This window comes from Hippoglossus hippoglossus, chromosome 21 (genome assembly GCF_009819705.1).
Source record: "Hippoglossus hippoglossus isolate fHipHip1 chromosome 21, fHipHip1.pri, whole genome shotgun sequence".
Classification (NCBI taxonomy): domain Eukaryota; kingdom Metazoa; phylum Chordata; class Actinopteri; order Pleuronectiformes; family Pleuronectidae; genus Hippoglossus; species Hippoglossus hippoglossus.
In genome coordinates, this window is record NC_047171.1 from 2338444 (window position 1) to 2363014 (window position 24571).

General features: G+C 44.8%; 2 protein-coding genes and 1 long non-coding RNA gene across 3 annotated transcripts in view; 1 reads left to right on the plus strand and 2 right to left on the minus strand.

Annotated features, from left to right (window-relative positions):
- Window positions 1-164, minus strand: part of LOC117755183 — a 53698-nt gene extending 53534 nt beyond the window's left edge. Inside the window, exon 1 of the long non-coding RNA XR_004612552.1 lies at window positions 25-164. This is a non-coding gene — a long non-coding RNA (uncharacterized LOC117755183). The remainder of the gene's footprint in view (window positions 1-24) is intronic.
- Window positions 165-17358: 17194 nt separating this feature from the next.
- LOC117755184 (tripartite motif-containing protein 16-like) lies at window positions 17359-19044 on the minus strand. Its single transcript, XM_034574747.1, has one exon. The coding sequence runs from the start codon at window positions 19042-19044 to the stop codon at window positions 17359-17361; it is 1686 nt and encodes a 561-aa protein (XP_034430638.1).
- Window positions 19045-20455: 1411 nt separating this feature from the next.
- naa20 (N-alpha-acetyltransferase 20, NatB catalytic subunit) lies at window positions 20456-23825 on the plus strand. The gene is made up of 6 exons (XM_034574748.1): window positions 20456-20588; window positions 21512-21536; window positions 21737-21827; window positions 21953-22088; window positions 22474-22619; window positions 22959-23825. The coding sequence occupies exons 1-6, from the start codon at window positions 20536-20538 to the stop codon at window positions 23042-23044; spliced, it is 537 nt and encodes a 178-aa protein (XP_034430639.1). The 5' UTR covers window positions 20456-20535; the 3' UTR covers window positions 23045-23825.
- The last annotated feature ends 746 nt before the right edge of the window (window positions 23826-24571 follow it).

A 24571-nucleotide genomic window follows, 5' to 3' on the forward strand; every position in this document is an offset into this window, starting at 1 on the left:
TCCCTTGACTCGACGCTGCTGTACGCCGGTTTCTACCAATCTAAACATTCGACCAGTAAATGCCACGAGGAAGTTCTGACTATCGGCAACATTTAAGTATCTGAGCACAACCTCCCGTCTTTTACCCCCTCCCTCATTAAGTTATATGGTGGGAGGAGTCTTGTCAGTCCAACCCACTTTTTTTTTTTTAATGGACTAAAAAATGTTGTTACTGTCGACATTTACATGATGTCTGTTAATAAAAAAGACCTATTATTCAGACTGGTGGTTTTTATATTACTGAGGTTACATCCACACTTTATCTACAAACATTTGTGTGAATGTACGGAAACAAACTGACGTGAAACTTAAAGTTAAACTTGAAAAATAAAAGAGGCAAAATGTACAAAGTCAACATTAATACTGACATTTATTAAACCTGATGATGAATACATCATATACATATAACCATGGTCACATAACCACTTTGAACCCGTCACTCACTGGAAAATTTCAAATATACTTTAACTGGACAGAAAATCTAATTATTCTGATTATAAAATAATCATTTAAAAAATAAAAAAACCAAAGTAGTTTTCAAATAGGATCAATCAGTGTTTTTTGGTCACATGATTAACAGTTGATTGAATATCATCGTATGAAACATCTGAAGACTTCAGTGATGAATTATTAGCTGCAGCTTCCTCTCAAAAATAAAGTAACGTGCATCACAATTAGTTCAAACCCAAATTTGCAGTTGAGTGAAAATGTCTTTAGATATTTACAACATTGTCCCTTTCATAGCATTAAAAGACAAGATTTAACATTTGCTCTCCTGACATATTGTCAGTGATGGATGGTTTAATATTTTCTAAACTCGGCTCTGTCTGTCGTCGCATCTATAGGATATTCTCTCATGCCTACTTCCACCACCGCCAGATATTTGACAAGTATGAGGTAGGTGTCATTAGAGAAGGCTTCTGTTCGGCTAGTAATGAATGCAGTGCTCTTTGGACGGCTGTGGCTGAGGGAGTAAAACGGTCGTCCTCTAACCAGAAGGTTGGCGGATCGATCCCAGTCTTCCCCATCTGCATGCTGATATGTTCTCGGGCAAGATGCTGAACCCCAGATTGCCCCTCATGGAATGAAAAGTGCTGCCCATAGATGCACTGTATGAATGTGTCTGTGAACGGGGGAATGTGAAACTGAACTGTAAAGTGCTTTGAGTTGTCATCAAGACTAAAAAAGCGCTATATAAATACAAACCATTTATTGTGGGGATCATTCTGCCAAGCGAAATGCTAATTGTGGGATTGTTTTGGTTTTAATTTGCTGATATAGTCCAGTTATAAAACACTTCACGTTTCCAGACCCTACAGAAAGAGATGATGTGACAAATCAGACATTCTATTTTTTAATGATATCCCCAAACTTGGGTCTGGACAGTTTCTGGAGTTTACTTTTACTTTTCATATATGCAAAATATTATCCAGGTCAGATGTGTTCACAACAGCAACAGGGATCAGAACATTATTGAAAATATCCAGGTGAGCGGTGGCTCTGCGTAGAGCAGCAGGAGGCAGGACATGACGGATTACGTGGTTTTTTTTATGAGCCCATAGACACCGAAGTTGGCCCCTATTGCTAAATGCTCTTGAATCTTGTCTTTCTTTCCAAGTTTACGACTTCGTTTGTGTTTTCTACATGTATGGTTCCTCATTTTAATCCTGGGATATTTATATTGTTCCAATTTTACGTCTGTCGCCTGTTACAGACGTCATCAACACGCTCACCCGCTATCTTTTCCAGCTGTATTTTCACAAGGACTAACTTGGGGTCTGGGAGGAAAAGTTCCAGAAAATGTCTGGAACAACAGACGAGTACATTTGCTTTCTCAAACACAGCCCCTTGGAAAGATTTCAGGAAAATGTCTGGATTCCAGTGCACGTCTGAAACACTCGTATGAGTGTTTAGCTGCTTTCACATACAAAACAGAACTGGAAGCAGTTTGTTCAATAAATCTTCATTTTATTCTATTATTGTATTGTTATATGCAGATTTCTGCATTTTCATTGAAATGAAGATAAAATCCGTTGCTGCTGCTTCTTTGTTCGGTTTATTGGCAGGTGTCAGTCAACCAATGTCAAGGTGCATACTACTACTTTGCATTTATCACATAGGGCAATAAGAGATACCATGTGGTAAATGCAATAGAATTAGTTGAACCAACAAGGTGGTCAAGGTGTATATTACCACATGGCTTTCAACTAAAGGCCAGACTGAAGGCCGTTGGCTATGACCTTTAACATGCCTTTGATGAGAGGTGGTAATATCCTAAGATGTTGGTTGCCACTCGCCTACAAACCAAACTAAGAAGAGGGTTAATTAAGAAGAGCTTGTAAGACTTGCAATAAATAGATACGATTTTAGTTTCTGAGTTTCTTAGAAGATTCAGCTTCACAATGGATACATCTACTGAATTGGAGCTACCCGACATAACAGTCAAAGCTATTCAGCCGCACATTGACGATGTCTTCACCAAGCTTACTGCGGACGAGTGGAGGCAGTTAAAATTAGGGGCACCGAACAATGCCACAAAGTTTCTGTTGGCAGAACTTGTGATGAACATGACATCGACTGTGTCCTCCAAACTGCTAACGACTCTTGGATATGACGGCATGTCCGTGACTGTAGAAAAGGTCTTGTCCAGTCTGGAAGACGCACTCTGCCAAAGTTTAGCACCGGGCAGCTCAACCAGCTCTGAGAGTTTGGATCAATTCACAGAGTTGTTTGCAGAGGAGGTGACAGAGAGGGTCAACGCCAGCCTGCATTCCAACTCCACCAGCACAGAATCCGCTGGACCGCCACAGTGTCACCAGACCATACCCAACAAACTCGAGAAAATGGTCAGTTGTCTTTGCAAAGTGTTGAAGAAATCTGCTTGTGACATCGAGGGCTCGTTCAAGCCAAGACTGCGTAGTCAAAAGACATTTGATCTTTTAAACAAGCTTCCTCGGGGTAAAACAACCTCAACCTCTTCAGACAGTGACAGAGCATCATCCTCAGAATCATCAGTCCGCAGCAGTGACTATAGGACAAGTGAGGCCGTCCAGGAAATCATCGGGAAGGAGGTGAGCGACATCATCGAGCCCCTTGTGGACGAAATGTCAGAATCTGACCTGAGTGGGCTGATATCTGAATCTTCTCTGGAGTTTAAAGCTGCTGCAGATGAAATCTATCAGATCATTAGTGAAGAGGAGAGCGTCAGATCATCTGATTCGAGTAGAGGCTCCAAATCCTCAAAGAGCCACAAGAAGTTTTGGAAAGGAGTGGGGAAGAGGATCAAGAAGCTTTTTGCAAAGTTTCTTGCCACAGCATCGATGCTCAAGATGGGGACACAAGTCAGGAAGAAGTTCAGTAAGGAGACCCAAGTCCAGAGCATTGAGTCAGTCAAGTCTCTGATGGATAGTGTGGAGTCTCTGCTTCTGACAGAGACCAAGGACAGAGTTTCACCTGCACAAGCCCCCGTCCTTACCGATGTCCTCTATAGGTACGTCACAACTGACCCTTTAGTGGCGAGTCCAGCTGAAGTGACGAAAGTGTCTGTTCCTAAGTCCCACAGAAAGATGTACGCGGACATAAAGGAGAGAGTGATGAATTTCCTGCCATTGATGAACTGGTGGTTCTCAAAACAGGCCGGTGACTACACCAAGAGGGTGACCTCCGCTTTAATGGAGATTGAGCCCATCGTAGGATCTCCGGTCTCAGAGATCAACAGTGCAACGGAACGGGCAGAGCCCCGCAAAAAGATGTATGTCAATCTCGTCATTGACCAGTTCGTCACTCGAGTGTTTGCAAAGTCCAAAGTGAACTTGTTCTGTGACGAATCAATACACCTCACTCAATACCTGTTTGAAAAAACATGGGCCGAAGTCCAGGACATTGACTTAGACACGTCCCCAGATATAATCAATGTCCTCCACAAGGCGGTGTTCAAGGACCTGTGTAAGATGTGGGACTGTCCAGAAACGCTGCTGCTTTCCATTTATAGAAAAGAACCAGAGGTCGAGAAAAGAATCGCCGCCTCTATGGAAAGCCACATGTCCAAAAAACCCGGCAGAATGTCCAGATTCTTCTCCTCTTTGAGCAGATTCTTTAAACGGTAGAAATGCTATCGCTCTAAATGAGGACGAATATACGTGTCTTCTGCTGAAGGGGTGTGGATTCACTCTGGGAGCTCCAGTTTACCACATCCAAACAAAAAAAAAAGTGCATGAAATGTTTTCTGTAACAACTGTTGGAAAAGAATAAAAAATAAGAAGATGAGTCGCAGAAGTTGTCCTCTTGGTGTGAAAGCAGGGAGCACGGGGGGGGGGGGGGTCTGCTTCATTAGAACCCAGCTTTGGTCCCATGAGCTCTTTTCACATCTGTGTGTGTGTGTGTGTGTGTGTGTGTGTGTGTGTGTGTGTGTGTGTGTGTGTGTGTGTGTGTGTGTGTCACACCCTCTGCCCAGTGGTCGTAGCTATTTCCTTTAAACTCCTGAACCTTGATTTCAGAGTGCAGATACAAACTGAGTGTTTTGACGTGGAGCCTGAACACTGAACTTTCACATACACAACAAGCACAACAACAAAGAGTGAGGTGGACACGCCCACCAACTCCCTGCAACAACTCCACACACTGGCCCAACAGTAGCTTTCCATCCACAGACCTCTCTGCCAGTACTCATGAAGAAATGTGGGTTTGTTTTAACAGCAGCTTCTCTACTCTACTCAAACATGTGTCCATCACAACAACACACACACTTCCTGATCTCTGATCTGTTTTTTTATTTTTATTTTAAGAAAAGTACAGCATGAAACACAACTCATCCAGATTTACTTTCTGTTTCTCGTTGTTGTGCTTCCTTGAATTTAAGAGTTTGAGCCCAGGACCTCCTGCTGCGTTCTTCACGTGTGAAAGACGATCGCCAGAGAAAGTCCAGTCCCAAGTCTTCTTCTCCTTCTTTATTCGGTTTATTGGCAGGTGACAACCAACGTCAAGGTGCATTACCGCCCTCTACTGTGTGTGTCAATATCCTACTTCCTCTTCTTCCCCATTCGGTAGCGTATCTCTTATTACCCTTGATATTTGATAGCTTCTCCTTCGTTCAGTTGAGTGGCGGGTGACAACCTCCTGTGTTGGAGTGTATATCAGAGTTATCTAGCTCATATTAAATCAGTTTGTCCAATCCTGTCTCCCTCAGCTAATGGAACATACTCCCTATTCCAAAGGTAACTACTATTTCCAAGCTTAGTTCTTCCTCTCTGCTTTGCACTTTTCCTCTTGAGCTTTTCTCGTTCTCGAACACACTTATTAAAGTGAAGCATTACATGCTCCACTGACTCTTCTATAAAATATTTTGTGCGGGGGGGTTCAACACACAGTGGAAGGCGGTAATGCACCTTGACGTTGGTTGCTACCCGCCAATAAACCAAACAGAGAAGAAGAAGAGGCTCGGACATCCTCCGCAATTCATGACTGAAAACGCCCTTAAAATAACAATGCCTTTGAACAAGAGGCCGGGCTTTCTATTAGAGTCACAATCTTTTTGTGGTTTTGATCTACAACATTATTTGAGATCTTTAAAATTGCCTTTGGTTCTTTATCATGTGTTTGATGTCTATATGACTCATGGTTGGAAGAAGATACCCTTCATGTCCCATATCAAGGGCGTTTTGTACTACCTGGTCAGCAGCGCTAAGTGGAAAGAAACGGATCGAATAGACCTGAACCCAGATATGGAGGAGACTGCAGTACAGACATTCACCATGGATACATCTGATGCATTGGAGATTCCCAGCATGACAGTTGAAACTATTCGCATGCAGATTGAGGATCTTTATAGCAAGTTGACTGCGGAGCAGTGGGAACTGTTAAAATCAGAAACACCAGACAACATCACAAGGTTTCTGTTGGCAGAACTTTTTCTGAACATGACTTTGTCTGTGTCCTCAGACCTGATCACAGCACATGGACACAACGACTTTCCCTTTACTGCGGAGAGTATCCAGTCCAGTCTGGGAGACGCTCTCCGTCAGAGTTTAGCACCGGGCAGCTTAAAAAAGTCTGTGAGTTTGGATCAACTCACTGAGTTGGTTGCAGAGGAAATAACAGAGAGGGTCAATTCCCGCCGGTCTGAGCGCTCCACCAGCGGACGCTCCACCAGCGGACGCTCCACCAGCGGACGCTCCACCAGCGGACGCTCCACCAGCGGACGCTCCACCAGCGGATGCTCCACCAGCGGACGCTCCACCGGACTGCCACAGTGTCACCAGACCACAGCCAACAAACTTGAGAAAATGGTCAATTGTGTTTGCAAACTGTTGAAGAAATCTGCCGGCGACATCGAGGGCTCGTTCAAGCCGAAACTACGCAGTCAAAAGACATTTGAGCTGATAAACGAGTTCCCTAGGGGGAAACCAACTTCTTCAAGCAATGACTCTTCATCAAGCAGTTCTTGCTCTGACAGACGAACATCCTCAGAATCATCAGTCCGCAGCAGTGACTATAGGACAAGTGAGGCCGTCCAGGAAATCATCGGGAAGGAGGTGAGCGACATCATCGAGCCCCTTGTGGACGAAATGTCAGAATCTGACCTGAGTGGGCTGATATCTGAATCTTCTCTGGAGTTTAAAGCTGCTGCAGATGAAATCTATCAGATCATTAGTGAAGAGGAGAGCGTCAGATCATCTGATTCGAGTAGAGGCTCCAAATCCTCAAAGAGCCACAAGAAGTTTTGGAAAGGAGTGGGCAAGAGGATCAAGAAGCTTTTTGCAAAATTTCTTGTCACAGCATCGATGCTCAAGATGGGGACACAAGTCAGGAAGAAGTTCAGTAAGGAGACCCAAGTCCAGAGCATTGAGTCAGTCAAGTCTCTGATGGATAGTGTGGAGTCTCTGCTTCTGACAGAGACCAAGGACAGAGTTTCACCTGCAATCGCCCCCGTCCTTACCGATGTCCTCTATAGGTACGTCACAACTGACCCTTTAGTGGCGAGTCCAGCTGAAGTGACGAAAGTGTCTGTTCCTAAGTCCCACAGAAAGATGTACGCGGACATAAAGGAGAGAGTGATGAATTTCCTGCCATTGATGAACTGGTGGTTCTCAAAACAGGCCGGTGACTACACCAAGAGGGTGACCTCCGCTTTAATGGAGATTGAGCCCATCGTAGGATCTCCGGTCTCAGAGATCAACAGTGCAACGGAACGGGCAGAGCCCCGCAAAAAGATGTATGTCAATCTCGTCATTGACCAGTTCGTCACTCGAGTGTTTGCAAAGTCCAAAGTGAACTTGTTCTGTGACGAATCAATACACCTCACTCAATACCTGTTTGAAAAAACATGGGCCGAAGTCCAGGACATTGACTTAGACACGTCCCCAGATATAATCAATGTCCTCCACAAGGCGGTGTTCAAGGACCTGTGTAAGATGTGGGACTGTCCGGAAACGCTGCTGCTTTCCATTTACCGAAAAGAACCAGAGGTCGAGAAAAGAATCGCCGCCTCTATGGAAAGCCACATGTCCAAAAAACCCGGCAGAATGTCCAGATTCTTCTCCTCTTTGAGCAGATTCTTTAAACGGTAGAAATGCTATCGCTCTAAATGAGGACGAATATACGTGTCTTCTGCTGAAGGGGTGTGGATTCACTCTGGGAGCTCCAGTTTACCACATCCAAACAAAAAAAAAAGTGCATGAAATGTTTTCTGTAACAACTGTTGGAAAAGAATAAAAAATAAGAAGATGAGTCGCAGAAGTTGTCCTCTTGGTGTGAAAGCAGCCAGTGTGTGAGGGGGACCATGCAGGAAAGAGGGGGGGGGGGGGGGGGGGGGGGGGGGTCTGCTTCATTAGAACCGAGCTTTGGTCCCATGAGCTCTTTTCACATCTCATAGCATGAAGTCGTGTGTGTGTGTGTGTGTGTGTGTGTGTGTGTGTGTGTGTGTGTGTGTGTGTGTGTGTGTGTGTGTGTGTGTCACACCCTCTGCCCAGTGGTCGTAGCTATTTCCTTTAAACTCCTGAACCTTGATTTCAGAGTGCAGATACAAACTGAGTGTTTTGACGTGGAGCCTGAACACTGAACTTTCACATACACAACAAGCACAACAACAAAGAGTGAGGTGGACACGCCCACCAACTCCCTGCAACAACTCCACACACTGGACCAACAGTAGCTTTCCATCCACAGACCTCTCTGCCAGTACTCATGAAGAAATGTGGGTTTGTTTTAACAGCAGCTTCTCTACTCTACTCAAACATGTGTCCATCACAACAACACACACACTTCCTGATCTCTGATCTGTTTTTTTATTTTTATTTTAAGAAAAGTACAGCATGAAACACAACTCATCCAGATTTACTTTCTGTTTCTCGTTGTTGTGCTTCCTTGAATTTAAGAGTTTGAGCCCAGGACCTCCTGCTGCGTTCTTCACGTGTGAAAGACGATCGCCAGAGAAAGTCCAGTCCCAAGTCTTCTTCTCCTTCTTTATTCGGTTTATTGGCAGGTGACAACCAACGTCAAGGTGCATTACCGCCCTCTACTGTGTGTGTCAATATCCTACTTCCTCTTCTTCCCCATTCGGTAGCGTATCTCTTATTACCCTTGATATTTGATAGCTTCTCCTTCGTTCAGTTGAGTGGCGGGTGACAACCTCCTGTGTTGGAGTGTATATCAGAGTTATCTAGCTCATATTAAATCAGTTTGTCCAATCCTGTCTCCCTCAGCTAATGGAACATACTCCCTATTCCAAAGGTAACTACTATTTCCAAGCTTAGTTCTTCCTCTCTGCTTTGCACTTTTCCTCTTGAGCTTTTCTCGTTCTCGAACACACTTATTAAAGTGAAGCATTACATGCTCCACTGACTCTTCTATAAAATATTTTGTGCGGGGGGGTTCAACACACAGTGGAAGGCGGTAATGCACCTTGACGTTGGTTGCTACCCGCCAATAAACCAAACAGAGAAGAAGAAGAGGCTCGGACATCCTCCGCAATTCATGACTGAAAACGCCCTTAAAATAACAATGCCTTTGAACAAGAGGCCGGGCTTTCTATTAGAGTCACAATCTTTTTGTGGTTTTGATCTACAACATTATTTGAGATCTTTAAAATTGCCTTTGGTTCTTTATCATGTGTTTGATGTGTCTATATGACTCATGGTTGGAAGAAGATACCCTTCATGTCCCATATCAAGGGCGTTTTGTACTACCTGGTCAGCAGCGCTAAGTGGAAAGAAACGGATCGAATAGACCTGAACCCAGATATGGAGGAGACTGCAGTACAGACATTCACCATGGATACATCTGATGCATTGGAGATTCCCAGCATGACAGTTGAAACTATTCGCATGCAGATTGAGGATCTTTATAGCAAGTTGACTGCGGAGCAGTGGGAACTGTTAAAATCAGAAACACCAGACAACATCACAAGGTTTCTGTTGGCAGAACTTTTTCTGAACATGACTTTGTCTGTGTCCTCAGACCTGATCACAGCACATGGACACAACGACTTTCCCTTTACTGCGGAGAGTATCCAGTCCAGTCTGGGAGACGCTCTCCGTCAGAGTTTAGCACCGGGCAGCTTAAAAAAGTCTGTGAGTTTGGATCAACTCACTGAGTTGGTTGCAGAGGAAATAACAGAGAGGGTCAATTCCCGCCGGTCTGAGCGCTCCACCAGCGGACGCTCCACCAGCGGACGCTCCACCAGCGGACGCTCCACCAGCGGACGCTCCACCAGCGGACGCTCCACCAGCGGATGCTCCACCAGCGGACGCTCCACCGGACTGCCACAGTGTCACCAGACCACAGCCAACAAACTTGAGAAAATGGTCAATTGTGTTTGCAAACTGTTGAAGAAATCTGCCGGCGACATCGAGGGCTCGTTCAAGCCGAAACTACGCAGTCAAAAGACATTTGAGCTGATAAACGAGTTCCCTAGGGGGAAACCAACTTCTTCAAGCAATGACTCTTCATCAAGCAGTTCTCGCTCTGACAGACGAACATCCTCAGAATCATCAGTCCGCAGCAGTGACTATAGGACAAGTGAGGCCGTCCAGGAAATCATCGGGAAGGAGGTGAGCGACATCATCGAGCCCCTTGTGGACGAAATGTCAGAATCTGACCTGAGTGGGCTGATATCTAAATCTTCTCTGGAGTTTAAAGCTGCTGCAGATGAAATCTATCAGATCATTAGTGAAGAGGAGAGCGTCAGATCATCTGATTCGAGTAGAGGCTCCAAATCCTCAAAGAGCCACAAGAAGTTTTGGAAAGGAGTGGGGAAGAGGATCAAGAAGCTTTTTGCAAAGTTTCTTGCCACAGCATCGATGCTCAAGATGGGGACACAAGTCAGGAAGAAGTTCAGTAAGGAGACCCAAGTCCAGAGCATTGAGTCAGTCAAGTCTCTGATGGATAGTGTGGAGTCTCTGCTTCTGACAGAGACCAAGGACAGAGTTTCACCTGCAAACGCCCCCGTCCTTACCGATGTCCTCTATAGGTACGTCACAACTGACCCTTTAGTGGCGAGTCCAGCTGAAGTGACGAAAGTGTCTGTTCCTAAGTCCCACAGAAAGATGTACGCGGACATAAAGGAGAGAGTGATGAATTTCCTGCCATTGATGAACTGGTGGTTCTCAAAACAGGCCGGTGACTACACCAAGAGGGTGACCTCCGCTTTAATGGAGATTGAGCCCATCGTAGGATCTCCGGTCTCAGAGATCAACAGTGCAACGGAACGGGCAGAGCCCCGCAAAAAGATGTATGTCAATCTCGTCATTGACCAGTTCGTCACTCGAGTGTTTGCAAAGTCCAAAGTGAACTTGTTCTGTGACGAATCAATACACCTCACTCAATACCTGTTTGAAAAAACATGGGCCGAAGTCCAGGACATTGACTTAGACACGTCCCCAGATATAATCAATGTCCTCCACAAGGCGGTGTTCAAGGACCTGTGTAAGATGTGGGACTGTCCAGAAACGCTGCTGCTTTCCATTTATAGAAAAGAACCAGAGGTCGAGAAAAGAATCGCCGCCTCTATGGAAAGCCACATGTTCAACAAACCCGGCAGAATGTCCAGATTCTTCTCCTCTTTGAGCAGATTCTTTAAACGGTAGAAATGCTATCGCTCTAAATGAGGACGAATATACGTGTCTTCTGCTGAAGGGGTGTGGATTCACTCTGGGAGCTCCAGTTTACCACATCCAAACAAAAAAAAAAGTGCATGAAATGTTTTCTGTAACCATTTTCTGTAACAACTGTTAGAAAAGAATAAAAAATAAGAAGATGAGTCGCAGAAGTTGTCCTCTTGGTGTGAAAGCAGGGAGCACGGGGGGGGGGTCTGCTTCATTAGAACCCAGCTTTGGTCCCATGAGCTCTTTTCACATCTGTGTGTGTGTGTGTGTGTGTGTGTGTGTGTGTGTGTGTGTGTGTGTGTGTGTGTGTGTGCGTGTCAGTCACACCCTCTGCCCAGTGGTCGTAGCTATTTCCTTTAAATTCCTGAACCTTGATTTCAGAGTGCAGATACAAACTGAGTGTTTTGACGTGGAGCCTGAACACTGAACTTTCACATACACAACAAGCACAACAACAAAGAGTGAGGCGGACACGCCCACCAACTCCCTGCAACAACTCCACACACTGGACCAACAGTAGCTTTCCATCCACAGACCTCTCTGCCAGTACTCATGAAGAAATGTGGGTTTGTTTTAACAGCAGCTTCTCTACTCTACTCAAACATGTGTCCATCACAACAACACACACACTTCCTGATCTCTGATCTGTTTTTTTATTTTTATTTTAAGAAAAGTACAGCATGAAACACAACTCGTCCAGATTTACTTTCTGTTTCTCGTTGTTGTGCTTCCTTGAATTTAAGAGTTTGAGCCCAGGACCTCCTGCTGCGTTCTTCACGTGTGAAAGACGATCGCCAGAGAAAGTCCAGTCCCAAGTCTTCTTCTCCTTCTTTATTCGGTTTATTGGCAGGTGACAACCAACGTCAAGGTGCATTACCGCCCTCTACTGTGTGTGTCAATATCCTACTTCCTCTTCTTCCCCATTCGGTAGCGTATCTCTTATTACCCTTGATATTTGATAGCTTCTCCTTCGTTCAGTTGAGTGGCGGGTGACAACCTCCTGTGTTGGAGTGTATATCAGAGTTATCTAGCTCATATTAAATCAGTTTGTCCAATCCTGTCTCCCTCAGCTAATGGAACATACTCCCTATTCCAAAGGTAACTACTATTTCCAAGCTTAGTTCTTCCTCTCTGCTTTGCACTTTTCCTCTTGAGCTTTTCTCGTTCTCGAACACACTTATTAAAGTGAAGCATTACATGCTCCACTGACTCTTCTATAAAATATTTTGTGCGGGGGGGTTCAACACACAGTGGAAGGCGGTAATGCACCTTGACGTTGGTTGCTACCCGCCAATAAACCAAACAGAGAAGAAGAAGAGGCTCGGACATCCTCCGCAATTCATGACTGAAAACGCCCTTAAAATAACAATGCCTTTGAACAAGAGGCCGGGCTTTCTATTAGAGTCACAATCTTTTTGTGGTTTTGATCTACAACATTATTTGAGATCTTTAAAATTGCCTTTGGTTCTTTATCATGTGTTTGATGTGTCTATATGACTCATGGTTGGAAGAAGATACCCTTCATGTCCCATATCAAGGGCGTTTTGTACTACCTGGTCAGCAGCGCTAAGTGGAAAGAAACGGATCGAATAGACCTGAACCCAGATATGGAGGAGACTGCAATACAGACATTCACCATGGATACATCTGATGCATTGGAGATTCCCAGCATGACAGTTGAAACTATTCGCATGCAGATTGAGGATCTTTATAGCAAGTTGACTGCGGAGCAGTGGGAACTGTTAAAATCAGAAACACCAGACAACGTCACAAGGTTTCTGTTGGCAGAACTTTTTCTGAACATGACTTTGTCTGTGTCCTCAGACCTGATCACAGCACATGGACACAACGACTTTCCCTTTACTGCGGAGAGTATCCAGTCCAGTCTGGGAGACGCTCTCCGTCAGAGTTTAGCACCGGGCAGCTTAAAAAAGTCTGTGAGTTTGGATCAACTCACTGAGTTGGTTGCAGAGGAGATAACAGAGAGGGTCAATTCCCGCCGGTCTGAGCGCTCCACCAGCGGACGCTCCACCAGCGGACGCTCCACCAGCGGACGCTCCACCAGCGGACGCTCCACCAGCGGACGCTCCACCAGCGGACGCTCCACCGGACTGCCACAGTGTCACCAGACCACAGCCAACAAACTTGAGAAAATGGTCAATTGTGTTTGCAAGGTTTTGAAGAAATCTGCCGGCGACATCGAGGGCTCGTTCAAGCCGAAACTACGCAGTCAAAAGACATTTGATCTGATAAACGAGTTCCCTAGGGGGAAACCAACTTCTTCAAGCACTGACTCTTCATCAAGCAGTTCTCGCTCTGACAGACGAACATCCTCAGAATCATCAGTCCACAGCAGTGACTATAGGACAAGTGAGGCCGTCCAGGAAATCATCGGGAAGGAGGTGAGCGACATCATCGAGCCCCTTGTGGACGAAATGTCAGAATCTGACCTGAGTGGGCTGATATCTGAATCTTCTCTGGAGTTTAAAGCTGCTGCAGATGAAATCTATCAGATAATTAGTGAAGAGGAGAGCGTCAGATCATCTGATTCGAGTAGAGGCTCCAAATCCTCAAAGAGCCACAAGAAGTTTTGGAAAGGAGTGGGCAAGAGGATCAAGAAGCTTTTTGCAGAGTTTCTTGCCACAGCATCGATGCTCAAGATGGGGACACAAGTCAGGAAGAAGTTCAGTAAGGAGACCCAAGTCCAGAGCATTGAGTCAGTCAAGTCTCTGATGGATAGTGTGGAGTCTCTGCTTCTGACAGAGACCAAGGACAGAGTTTCACCTGCAAACGCCCCCGTCCTTACCGATGTCCTCTATAGGTACGTCACAACTGACCCTTTAGTGGCGAGTCCAGCTGAAGTGACGAAAGTGTCTGTTCCTAAGTCCCACAGAAAGATGTACGCGGACATAAAGGAGAGAGTGATGAATTTCCTGCCATTGATGAACTGGTGGTTCTCTAAACAGGCCGGTGACTACACCAAGAGGGTGACCTCCGCTTTAATGGAGATTGAGCCCATCGTAGGATCTCCGGTCTCAGAGATCAACAGTGCAACGGAACGGGCAGAGCCCCGCAAAAAGTTGTATGTCAATCTCGTCATTGACCAGTTCGTCACTCGAGTGTTTGCAAAGTCCAAAGTGAACTTGTTCTGTGACGAATCAATACACCTCACTCAATACCTGTTTGAAAAAACATGGGCCGAAGTCCAGGACATTGACTTAGACACGTCCCCAGATATAATCAATGTCCTCCACAAGGCGGTGTTCAAGGACCTGTGTAAGATGTGGGACTGTCCAGAAACGCTGCTGCTTTCCATTTATAGAAAAGAACCAGAGGTCGAGAAAAGAATCGCCGCCTCTATGGAAAGCCACATGTTCAACAAACCCGGCAGAATGTCCAGATTCTTCTCCTCTTTGAGCAGATTCTTTAAACGGTAGAAATGCTATCGCTCTAAATGAGGACGAATATACGTGTCTTCTGCTGAAGGGGTGTGGATTCACTCTGGGAGCTCCAGTTTACCACATCCAAACAAAAAAAAAAGTGCATGAAATGTTTTCTGTAACCATTTTCTGTCACAACTGTTGGAAAAGAATAAAAAAAATACTCCACTTAGTTGTGTCTGTTCTACCGATGTTTCACTAGATGAACAAATTATTAAGACACTAGTTTGGTTTGTTCCTTTGATGTATCAGCCATCTTTAAGAATATTTGTCATGTGCACAACAGTTACATGCAGACACAAATTCTTGGGTCACAGGCTCCCTTCTAGCCGTGCTCAAAAATATTCAGAAAGAAAACCACACAAGCAAAAATAGAATATAAAAGGTGAGGGGTGTTCAGCTGCATTATGACACTTCACCACTAGTTGTCACTAAATTCTAAACACTGAACCTTTAAGGCTCGTGTGCTGCACCTAAGCCAAAGGAAAAACTTTTTTTTTATAGCATGAGAGCCCTGATATAAACGTGTACAAATAAAGACATGGTAAAATAGAAATTACTTTATTTATAGATGGTAGCAAAACCTTATTTTCAACAGTCCTCAGGGTAAAGACTAGAACGGGAATTGATAAGCTCCACCACCAAATATGTTGCACACACCCACGCATGTTTCTGGAAAATGTCCGAAAAATTTGGTCCAGACACAGTTTGTCTTTTGCCTGTGAAGCAGCAGCAGCAGGTTGTCGGGTCCGACTCGTTCACAACAACAGGAACATGTGTGAACATCCAGGCGAGGGGCGGAGCCTGTAGAGCAGCAGGAGGCGGAGCCTGTAGAGCAGCAGGAGGCGGAGCCTGTAGAGCAGCAGGAGGCCGGACATGACGTATAAACTCTGCTGTGGAAAGATCAGTGTTGTTGTTTACAGCTCATCCACACCGGCGTCGGCCCTCATCACCAGAAGCTCTGGATCTCCTCGTCTTTCCAAGTTGACGTCTTCGTCTTCTACGTGTTAGGCTCCTCTTCTTCATCCTGAAATATTTGTGTTCTTCCAGTTTCAATCTGTCATGTGTTTATAACGTAAGCAACACGCCCACTTGCCAGCAGCTGTTTTCCTGCTGTATTCTCACATGGACTCACTCTTGACAGTTTTCTAGGGGCTGGCAGGAAAAGTTTCGGGAAATGTCCTCAGCAGCTCACTTGGACATTTGTGCTTTCTTACATTTTTCTTACTGGAAAATGTCGGGGAAATTTCAGTGCATGTTTGAAAGCAGCTTTAAAGTGTCAACCAGGCAGAATGGTGAAGAATCAGGATGCAGTTTCATAGCTGTGATCTGTGTGTGTGTTTGTCTCTGTGCAGAACGAGACGTTCCTGTGTCACCGGTTCACACGCTTCGTCATGATGATACAGACTTACAGCAAAGTTAATGGAGTTCTGAAGAAGAACAATGACAAAGAGCAAAGGAACCATGTCAACAACTGTTCAGCTTCTATCAAAGAAAGTGATAAACTGCTCAAACTGTTTCTATATAATACAAGTGACACCAAAGTTCTTTCTGTTCTGAAACAGTTGATGAAGTTTGTCTGTGACGGAGCAAAGAATCGATCCCAGTCGTCAGGAACCTGATCCTGAGTGTTTTTACCGTTTACTGCTTTAACTCTGCAGAAATTACGAAACCTCTTCAAGCAGCAAAGTTTGTTTTGTGGGTTAAACCTCGGACAAATTTGGTGTCAAGAAGTTTTGATCAAGTCTGGATTCAAACTGTACGACCCAGGACCGTCTGTCCGTGAGGTGACGACGTGAAACACTGAAGCAACACGACAAACCCGTTGTGAAGTTTCATCCTCATGAAAATCAACAGCACGATAAACGGAACGACCTCAAGTCCACAACATCACAATATCTCCAATATGTGGCTTGTGTGTCAGGACTCAACTCAACGTCTTCACCCTGAAACTTCACCAAACCATTATTTCTCCACTTCTTTAAATCTGTGTGACGAACTCTCTTCATCCACTGAGATCACAAACAAGATCTGGGTTTTGAAAATCAGCCAGTGGAAGAAAACTTTGCTCATTTGTCTGCGATGAAGCTGTTTTAGTGCAGAAAAGCTGCAAAGACAGAGACTGAACATGAAAACTGAGGTTTGTGGAGTTTCAGGAGGAAACTGCCTCAGTTATTCTCTCACAGGAGTTTCACTTTGTCTCCATCAGCTTTGAACGAGATCCTGGAATGAAGACAAAAGAACAGACTGGATCTATTCTTTATTTCAACTTTCAGCTTCTTCACACATTACATTTGTATTGCTTTTATACATCTGCTTTATACATCTGTTGGACATGTTGACGCTCTGAGTTCATTGATCACTTCATCAGTAAAGTCTGTTCAGTGACTCTTGTTCAGTGATTTCATGGACACACAATCAGTTTGTTTCACCTCCGTCTCACATGTGGAAAAGAAAAGAACAAATAATCATCTCATTGATGAGGATCAGGATCAACACAGGTTCTAAAACATCACACAACCTGATTTCTACATTGATTTAGAAAACAACAGCAACATTAGATCTTTCAAACACATTCATGTCAGTGTAATTATAGATTTCTGTCTTTACAAAGTGAGAACTAAATATGTGTGATAAAGGAAGGTCAGTGTTTGATTGACAGCTGATCTCTGTGCGGAGCAGAAACGTCACCACGACGAACTTTGATCAACAAACATGGAGACAGAAGAAGTTAAAGATTTAAACACAGAATCTAAATCACTGCTTTTAATGACTCGAGTCTATTTGAGTTTACAGAACTCAGCTGTGTCTCCATAACCAACCCAAACTCCAGCATAGAGAGGCTGAGTGAATGTGGTCTGGACTCTGTGGAGGAGAGTCATGGTGTCAGAGACTCTGTAGAAGGACAGAACACCTGCACTGTGATCCAGGTACACTCCTACTCTGGAGGACACAGGACCTGACACTGGAGTCATGATCCTGTTGTAATAAAAGTTACAACTGTTTTCATAACAAACTAATGACCAAGATTTATCATTGCATCCAAATCCACATTTATCTGAGTTTCCTGCTCTGCTGATATTCTTGTATGTGACTGCTACATGAACTGCTCCTCCTCTGAACACCCCCAACCCCTCCTCCACCTCCACCTCCCAGTAACAACGTCCAGTCAGACTCTCTCTACTCAGGACCTGCCACCTATCAGTGAATCTGTCTGGGTGATCAGAATAAGACTGATCTTCACTCATACGTGTTACTTTTCTGTTTCCCTCAGATAATAACAGAAGTCTGTTTGCTGTGTTTGGATCCAGTGTGATTTCCTGTGAATATTTTAAGAAGTCAGCTCTGGTCTCTGGCTCTGGTTGTGGCAGTAAAACATCCACTTGAGAAACAATCTGTAAAATCTCTGTCTCACTCAGAATGTCCTGTAGTCGACCTCTGACCTTGGACACAGCTGCTGTCACGTCCTCAAAGTACCTCAGAGGACGGATCCTGATGCTGGATGAGTGTGTAGATTCACTGAGTGGTGACAGTGAGGGGTAGTTGTGTAGAAACTGGTTGTGATCCTCTGTGTCTGCGAGCTGCTTCAGTTCATGGTCTTTCCTCTTCAGCTCAGTGATCTCCTGCTCCAGTTTCTCCTGAAGCTCTCTGACTCGACTCACTTCAGTTTCCTGCTGGGATCTGATCTGCTGCTTCACATCAGAGCTTCTTTTCTCCAGCAGACGGATCAGCTCAGTGAACATCTTCTCACTGTCCTCCACTGCTTTATCAGCAGAGCCATTGACGGCCTCCTCCTCCTGTTGAAGCAGCTTCACGTCTTTCTCTGTGTCCTGGACTCTCTGCTGGATTGTTTGTCTCCTCAGCCCGAGCTCTCTCTGCCTCTCAGTCCTTTCTGCTGCAGCTGACACTGTGTCGTGGTCTTTATGTTCCTCCACAGAGCAGAGATAACAGATACACTGCTGATCAGTGCGGCAGAACATCTTCATCACCTCATCGTGACGAGAGCAGATGTTCTCCTGGAGCTTCTCCGAGGGCTCCACCAGCTTGTGCTTCTTCAATGGAGCTGACTGAAGATGACGCTGGAGGTGTTTTTCACAATAAGAGGCCAAACAAACCAAACAGGACTTGAGAGCTTTCAGTTTTCTCCCAGTGCAGACGTCACAGGCCACATCTTCAGGTCCAGCATAGCAGTGATCAGCAGGAGCAGCTTGGAGTCCAGTCTTCTTCAGCTCCTCCAGTGAATCAGCTAACATGGTGTTTTTCCCCAGGACAGGCCTCGGTGTGAAGGTCTGTCTACACTGAGGGCAGCTGTAGCTTCCTCTCTCCTCCCCTTTGTCCCAGTGGGTGTTAATACAGCTCATACAGTAGCTGTGTCCACAGACAGTAGTCACCGGATCCTTCAGTAGATCCAGACAGATCGAACAGCAGAATCTTTCTCTGTCCAGTTGATTTTCTTGCTGCGCCATTTCAGCTGGTGCCAGAGACTGTAGAACAGTTTCACTTCCTCTGAACAGATACAGATCTCTGCTCCTTCCCCTCTCGTTCACTTCCTGCAGTGACTCATCTCCCACAGGTCACAGCTTGTTGTTCACTGGTTCTTACACTTACACATCTGTGAAGGGAGGAGACACAGACACATCCTGACTGGGAGGAGCTGGTTGTGAGTCTTTATCTGTGTTATCACATTTCAAAGTGAATAGTTGCTCTGGGAACTGTCACATTCAGCTCACAACAGCACAGGTTGTAAGATTCACATTTTTCAAAGTTTCCAGAAAAGTTAACGAATCCTTTCAATGGAATAAAAACCAACTTACAAAGTGCTTCACAAATGAAAAACACAAGTAAAAATACATTAAAACACACGTATGAAAGAGTAAAAGTATAAAAACACTACAGGTGACAGAAATGTAATCATGACCACACTTTAAAAACTAGAATTAGATCAAATCGTGGTACGATAACAGCACGTTTGCAGTTTGGATTTAAAGGAAGCTTCTGACTCAGCCTGCTGTATTTCCTCAGGTTGTTTCAGAGTCTCAGACTCTTATTTATAAAGCTCTGTCCCCCTCAGTGTTAAGCGGAGCTGTTACAACAGCACATGCAGCCAGAGATGATACAGACTTACAGCAAAGTTAATGGAGTTCTGAAGAAGAACAATGACAAAGAGCAAAGGAACCATGTCAACAACTGTTCAGCTTCTATCAAAGAAAGTGATAAACTGCTCAAACTGTTTCTATATAATACAAGTGACACCAAAGTTCTTTCTGTTCTGAAACAGTTGATGAAGTTTGTCTGTGACGGAGCAAAGAATCGATCCCAGTCGTCAGGAACCTGTATCCTGGAGCCGAGGTCGAGCGTTTCCGCACCGATGATGTTTACACTGAGGAAAATGTCCCTGAGATTTTATTTGTGATGAGTCAGAATAAAGATGCTTAGTTTGTGTATCTCTGGCATATATCGGTTCGTCCTCGCTGCTGCTCAGTCAAACAGTCACAGGGACCTTTAACTTCCTACATGAGAACACCTCACACACACACACTGGCCTAAAGTTTCCCACTTGTAAATAGCGAATGTCGTCCAAATATCCCAAAACTACGGAGCTCAACGCTTTGCAAATTAAGAAAACAACTTCATCAATTTGACGACACATGCACTGCAAAACGTCACAGCACATGAAAATACAGAAACGTGCTGCAAATAGCGAAATGTTTTCAGGGACCCTAAAAAGTCTCTTATTGTTATTGTTTGAGAAGCTTTTCTGTTGATCCTTTGTCATCACTCCCACATGAAGCTTGGAAATAAAATATCAAAAAAGATTCAAACATCATGAGACTGTTTCTACTGAGTGACACCAGAGTGTAGTACCTCCAGTGCAGCAGGGGCGCTGCTCGGTTTCACGACACCCTGTTGCGGATCTCTCTTACGTGTGTGAGGTCAGAGGTCAAACAGCCGCAGACATGACAACGTTGCGACCCTTCACCTGCGACGATCTGTTCAAATTCAACAACATGTGAGTGAACACGCGTTGTTTTTATCGTCTGACTTCACCCCCGGATGTTGGTGCGACTCCGAGGCTGCGGGATCACTGTCTCTTCCGCCGAGGGACAGGACCTCCGTGGAAAAACACGTAATTTAGAGATGTTGCTGTCATTTAACTGAAATGCGCGGAACCTAGCGCGACGTTGTCAAACTCAGAGAATCTCGGCACCTCTTTGTGAAAGATCGGCAAACACACGATCGATCCAACACATGTTGTTTACGGTAAAAATAGCCTCGTTAGCCTGCTAGCTACAACAAGCTAACGCTGGGCTACAGGACATGTGGAAGTTCGTTTTGTAATAATAACAATTGACAGGGATCACACAGAATTGCTCACGAATGAAAACAGAGCGGTGTCAGTATTTAAAAAAAAAAAAAATTTGATATTCATAAGCACCAGAAACGTTTAACTTGGTTTGAGCAACACAACCACAAAGATACATCTCTATTAATCCCCATGGAGGAAATCCAGGTTCTTACAGCAGCTCCAGTAAAGAATGAGCAAAGGTGTGAAGAATAGAATAAAGATGGAATAAAAAAGGAACCACATTTGAACATTTAGACATAAAATCACGAGGATACAAGAAATTGACTGCAGTGCAAAGAAATAATCAATATCCTGCTAAAATAATCACAATATCCTTTTCTTCAACATCAACACAACAACAGGGCAATATACTGTATATCTGTACATTACTAATGCATTGTGTAAACACAGTGAAGAGCGTAGACACGTCATGGACACATCTTTATCGTGATAAAGGCTTTGGGTCGTATTGTTCATGTTTAACGATCAGATTTTCAGAGTCGTTGTGTTTGACTCCTCACTCAGGACTTCCACTTCATTGTCGGACTGAAACTAACTTGATGTTTGTCTCTGTGTTGGTTCGACAGAAACCTGGATCCTCTGACAGAAACCGTATCCTTCACGATCTCCTGGACGTCAGCAAATCTCAGGGACTTTGGTTATTTGCTATAAACGAAACTGACATATTTTCCTCAGGTTTATTCCAGCTGATGACATGATCCTGTCAGTTGTCAGTAAAGTTCACCTCTGAGCCTGTTGTCTTCATATGTGCGTGACTTGTTCAGTTTGTTTCCTGAGCCTCGCCCCATCAGTACGGGATCCCATTTTACCTGCAGTACCTCGCTCACTGGCCGGAGTACTTCATCGTGGCAGAGGCTCCTGGTGGTGAACTGATGGGCTACAGTAAGTTCCTCTGTTCACTCAGATGCTTTGTATAGCTTCATAAATCCCAATCACAGAGCGCCTTCATCTGAAAAGTCAACACTGAGCTCACAGCAAACCCATTCATTCCTTTGTTTCTCCTTCAGTCATGGGGAAGGCGGAGGGATCTGTGGCTCGTGAGGAGTGGCACGGCCACGTCACCGCCCTGTCTGTCGCTCCAGAGTTCAGACGACTCGGCCTCGCAGCCAAACTGATGGAGATGCTGGAGGAGATCTCTGACAGGTTGGTATCATCCTCATGTCAGGGACCGAGCAGCATTAACAAACAACAGAGATCATCAAGTGATGTCTGAGGAAGTCATTTCAAAATTTCAAGTCAAGAACAAAAATCTTACTGAAGGTCTTTTGTATTTGATTTCTGGTTTTCTCCTCTTTTACCAAATGTTTTTTTTGTCTCTGCTGTGTGAATGTTTCTTGATCATTGCTAAGAAAACCCACTTCCTGTCACACAATAAATGTTTTTCTTTTCACATATCAACACTTATCCTCCTTTAGCTACTAGTTCCAAAACACATGTTGGGTTTTTAAAGATTTTTGAGGCTTGAAATTCAACGAACACGTTTGTTCCCTTTGTTTTGACTCTGTGTTCATGTGGTGTTGTCTTGTAGGAAAGGTGGATTCTTTGTTGACCTCTTCGTGCGAGTCTCCAACCAAGTGGCGGTGAACATGTACAAACGTCTGGGCTACAGCGTCTATAGGACGGTGATAGAATATTACTCTGCGAGCAATGGAGAACCTGACGAAGACGCTTACGGTGAGATGAGCTTAAAAAAAAAAACTGCTTTTAGATTCAGACAAAAATCCACAAATACCTGATGTTGGCATCTCTCACAATGTTCAAGAAAGTGATGACAAATTCCTGCATCAGCCCCAAAATGTAATCTTTACTTCTTGGCTCGTGTTCAGACTTTCATTTGTCACCTTCATTTAGAAATCTCCAAACACCTGCCACTTTAAGACCCATGTTGTGGAGGTTTAAACAAACTGTGCTGCCTGTTTCCTGCTGATCCAACAGGTGGAATTTGTATTCAAACCTGAAGAGGGCGCTGTTCCCACTGATCTGAAAACTTGGTTGTGTTTTCTCTTTGTGCAGATATGAGGAAAGCTCTGTCCAGGGACACGGAGAAGAAGTCGATCATCCCGCTGCCACATCCCGTCAGACCAGAAGACATCGAATAACAGTGGAGTGTGGCCCTCTGACGCTCGGCTCCGCTCGTCCTCACTTGAAATGTGTCGTCAACCTCCCAACCTGCGTCCGACTGGTGGGAAATCAGGGAGAGCAAGTCATCTTTTTAGATTCAGTCCTAAACTAAACGACATGCATGCCACAGACTTTATGTTCGTAAGACCAGAACAAGGGGGATTGAGTCGTGGGGTCCTTGTTGGACGAGGAGTGGCGTGATGTGGTCAGTGGGTTTGGTGCAGGTGATGACGCCAGCAGCAGAGTCTTGGATGGAGTTTATTTGGAATACTTGTGAGAACATTTAAAAATTAAACCTTAAATGTGGGCTTCTTGTTGTTCTATTACTATTTATACTGTCATGAGGGAACAAGGGGAGGGTTGGCACCTTTGACATAGGTTTGTAGCCCGCCGTTTAAATCAAAGAATAAGAAAGGGAGGGTCCTAGATTGAAACCAGGCTTTTGTTATCCAGTGATGTGCTGTTGGCACCAGGGGGTTCCAGGGGGTTCCAGGGGGTTCCAGGTGGTTCCAGGGGATTCCAGGGGGTTCCAGGGGATTCCAGGGGGTTCCAGGTTGGTCTGGAGACGCTGTGCAGCTTTCAGCAGACACCTTCTTTAGGAAGATGTGACCGGGTGTTGTCACTTCCTGATTCCACCTGAAGCTCCATGTTTGTGTCCCACGTGGGGGGAGTGTTGTCGGCAGATTTATCGAGATAAGTCAACTCACGTTTGTGCTTAAGGATGTCTTCTTAAAAATAAATTGTTGTGTGCTTTCCTATAAAGTCGTTTTTAATGAGTTCACATGTGCGAGCCTAATTAAGAAGTACAGGTGGTTCTGCTACAGTTTTCACTTCACTCCTGGTTCCCATCCGCCCACGACGCCAGAGCATCGACCCACTGGAGGAGCCTGGCATCAACGCCCCGTCCAGGCGGCTCGCAGAGGAGCAGGTGGGCTCAGGTGGGCTGATGGCGAGCAGCCGGCCAGGGAAGGTAAATTAGCTGAGAGGGAACACAGCAGGGTGTGGATGTGACCACTAGATGGCGCTGTTTGAAGGGAACAGCTCAGTGAGGAAGAGAATCATTCAAACCACAAACTAAATCATTGCAAACTTCGAATGTCACTCAGTAGAGTTCAGACCTGCACCGAGGACCAACAACATTTAAATTCACTACATCCACATTTTTATTTGGAACTGCTCTGAATCACACACAGGGGGGCGTGGAGTAGTGAGTGTGTATGTGTGTGCATGACAGGGCATAGTGTGTAGTGATGTGTGTAGTTGGGTGTTGGTATAAACGTTATTAAACAAAAGTGGGGGATCAGAGGAATTATGGGGAGGGGGGGGATGTGAGGGATAAGTAAGTGTGTGTGTGTGTTTTCCTCATTGCGTGACAGGACGTTTTTCACCGTTTCATAATTTCTCAGAATTATTCATGGCTCTTAATGAAAAGGACACATATTTGTGTGTGTGTGTTTGTGAATTTGAAAGAGGTCTAATATGTTATGTCAATCAATCATCAAACA

Bases quoted from the DNA above. Each gene is read 5' to 3' on its own strand.
- LOC117755184 (XM_034574747.1), bottom strand. From the start codon at position 19,044: ATGGCGCAGCAAGAAAATCAACTGGACAGAGAAAGATTCTGCTGTTCG.
- naa20 (XM_034574748.1), top strand. From the start codon at position 20,536: ATGACAACGTTGCGACCCTTCACCTGCGACGATCTGTTCAAATTCAAC. The intron at 21,828-21,952 runs GTAAGTTCCTCT...TTTCTCCTTCAG, and splicing joins TGGTGAACTGATGGGCTACA to TCATGGGGAAGGCGGAGGGA. The intron at 22,620-22,958 runs GTGAGATGAGCT...CTCTTTGTGCAG, and splicing joins ACCTGACGAAGACGCTTACG to ATATGAGGAAAGCTCTGTCC.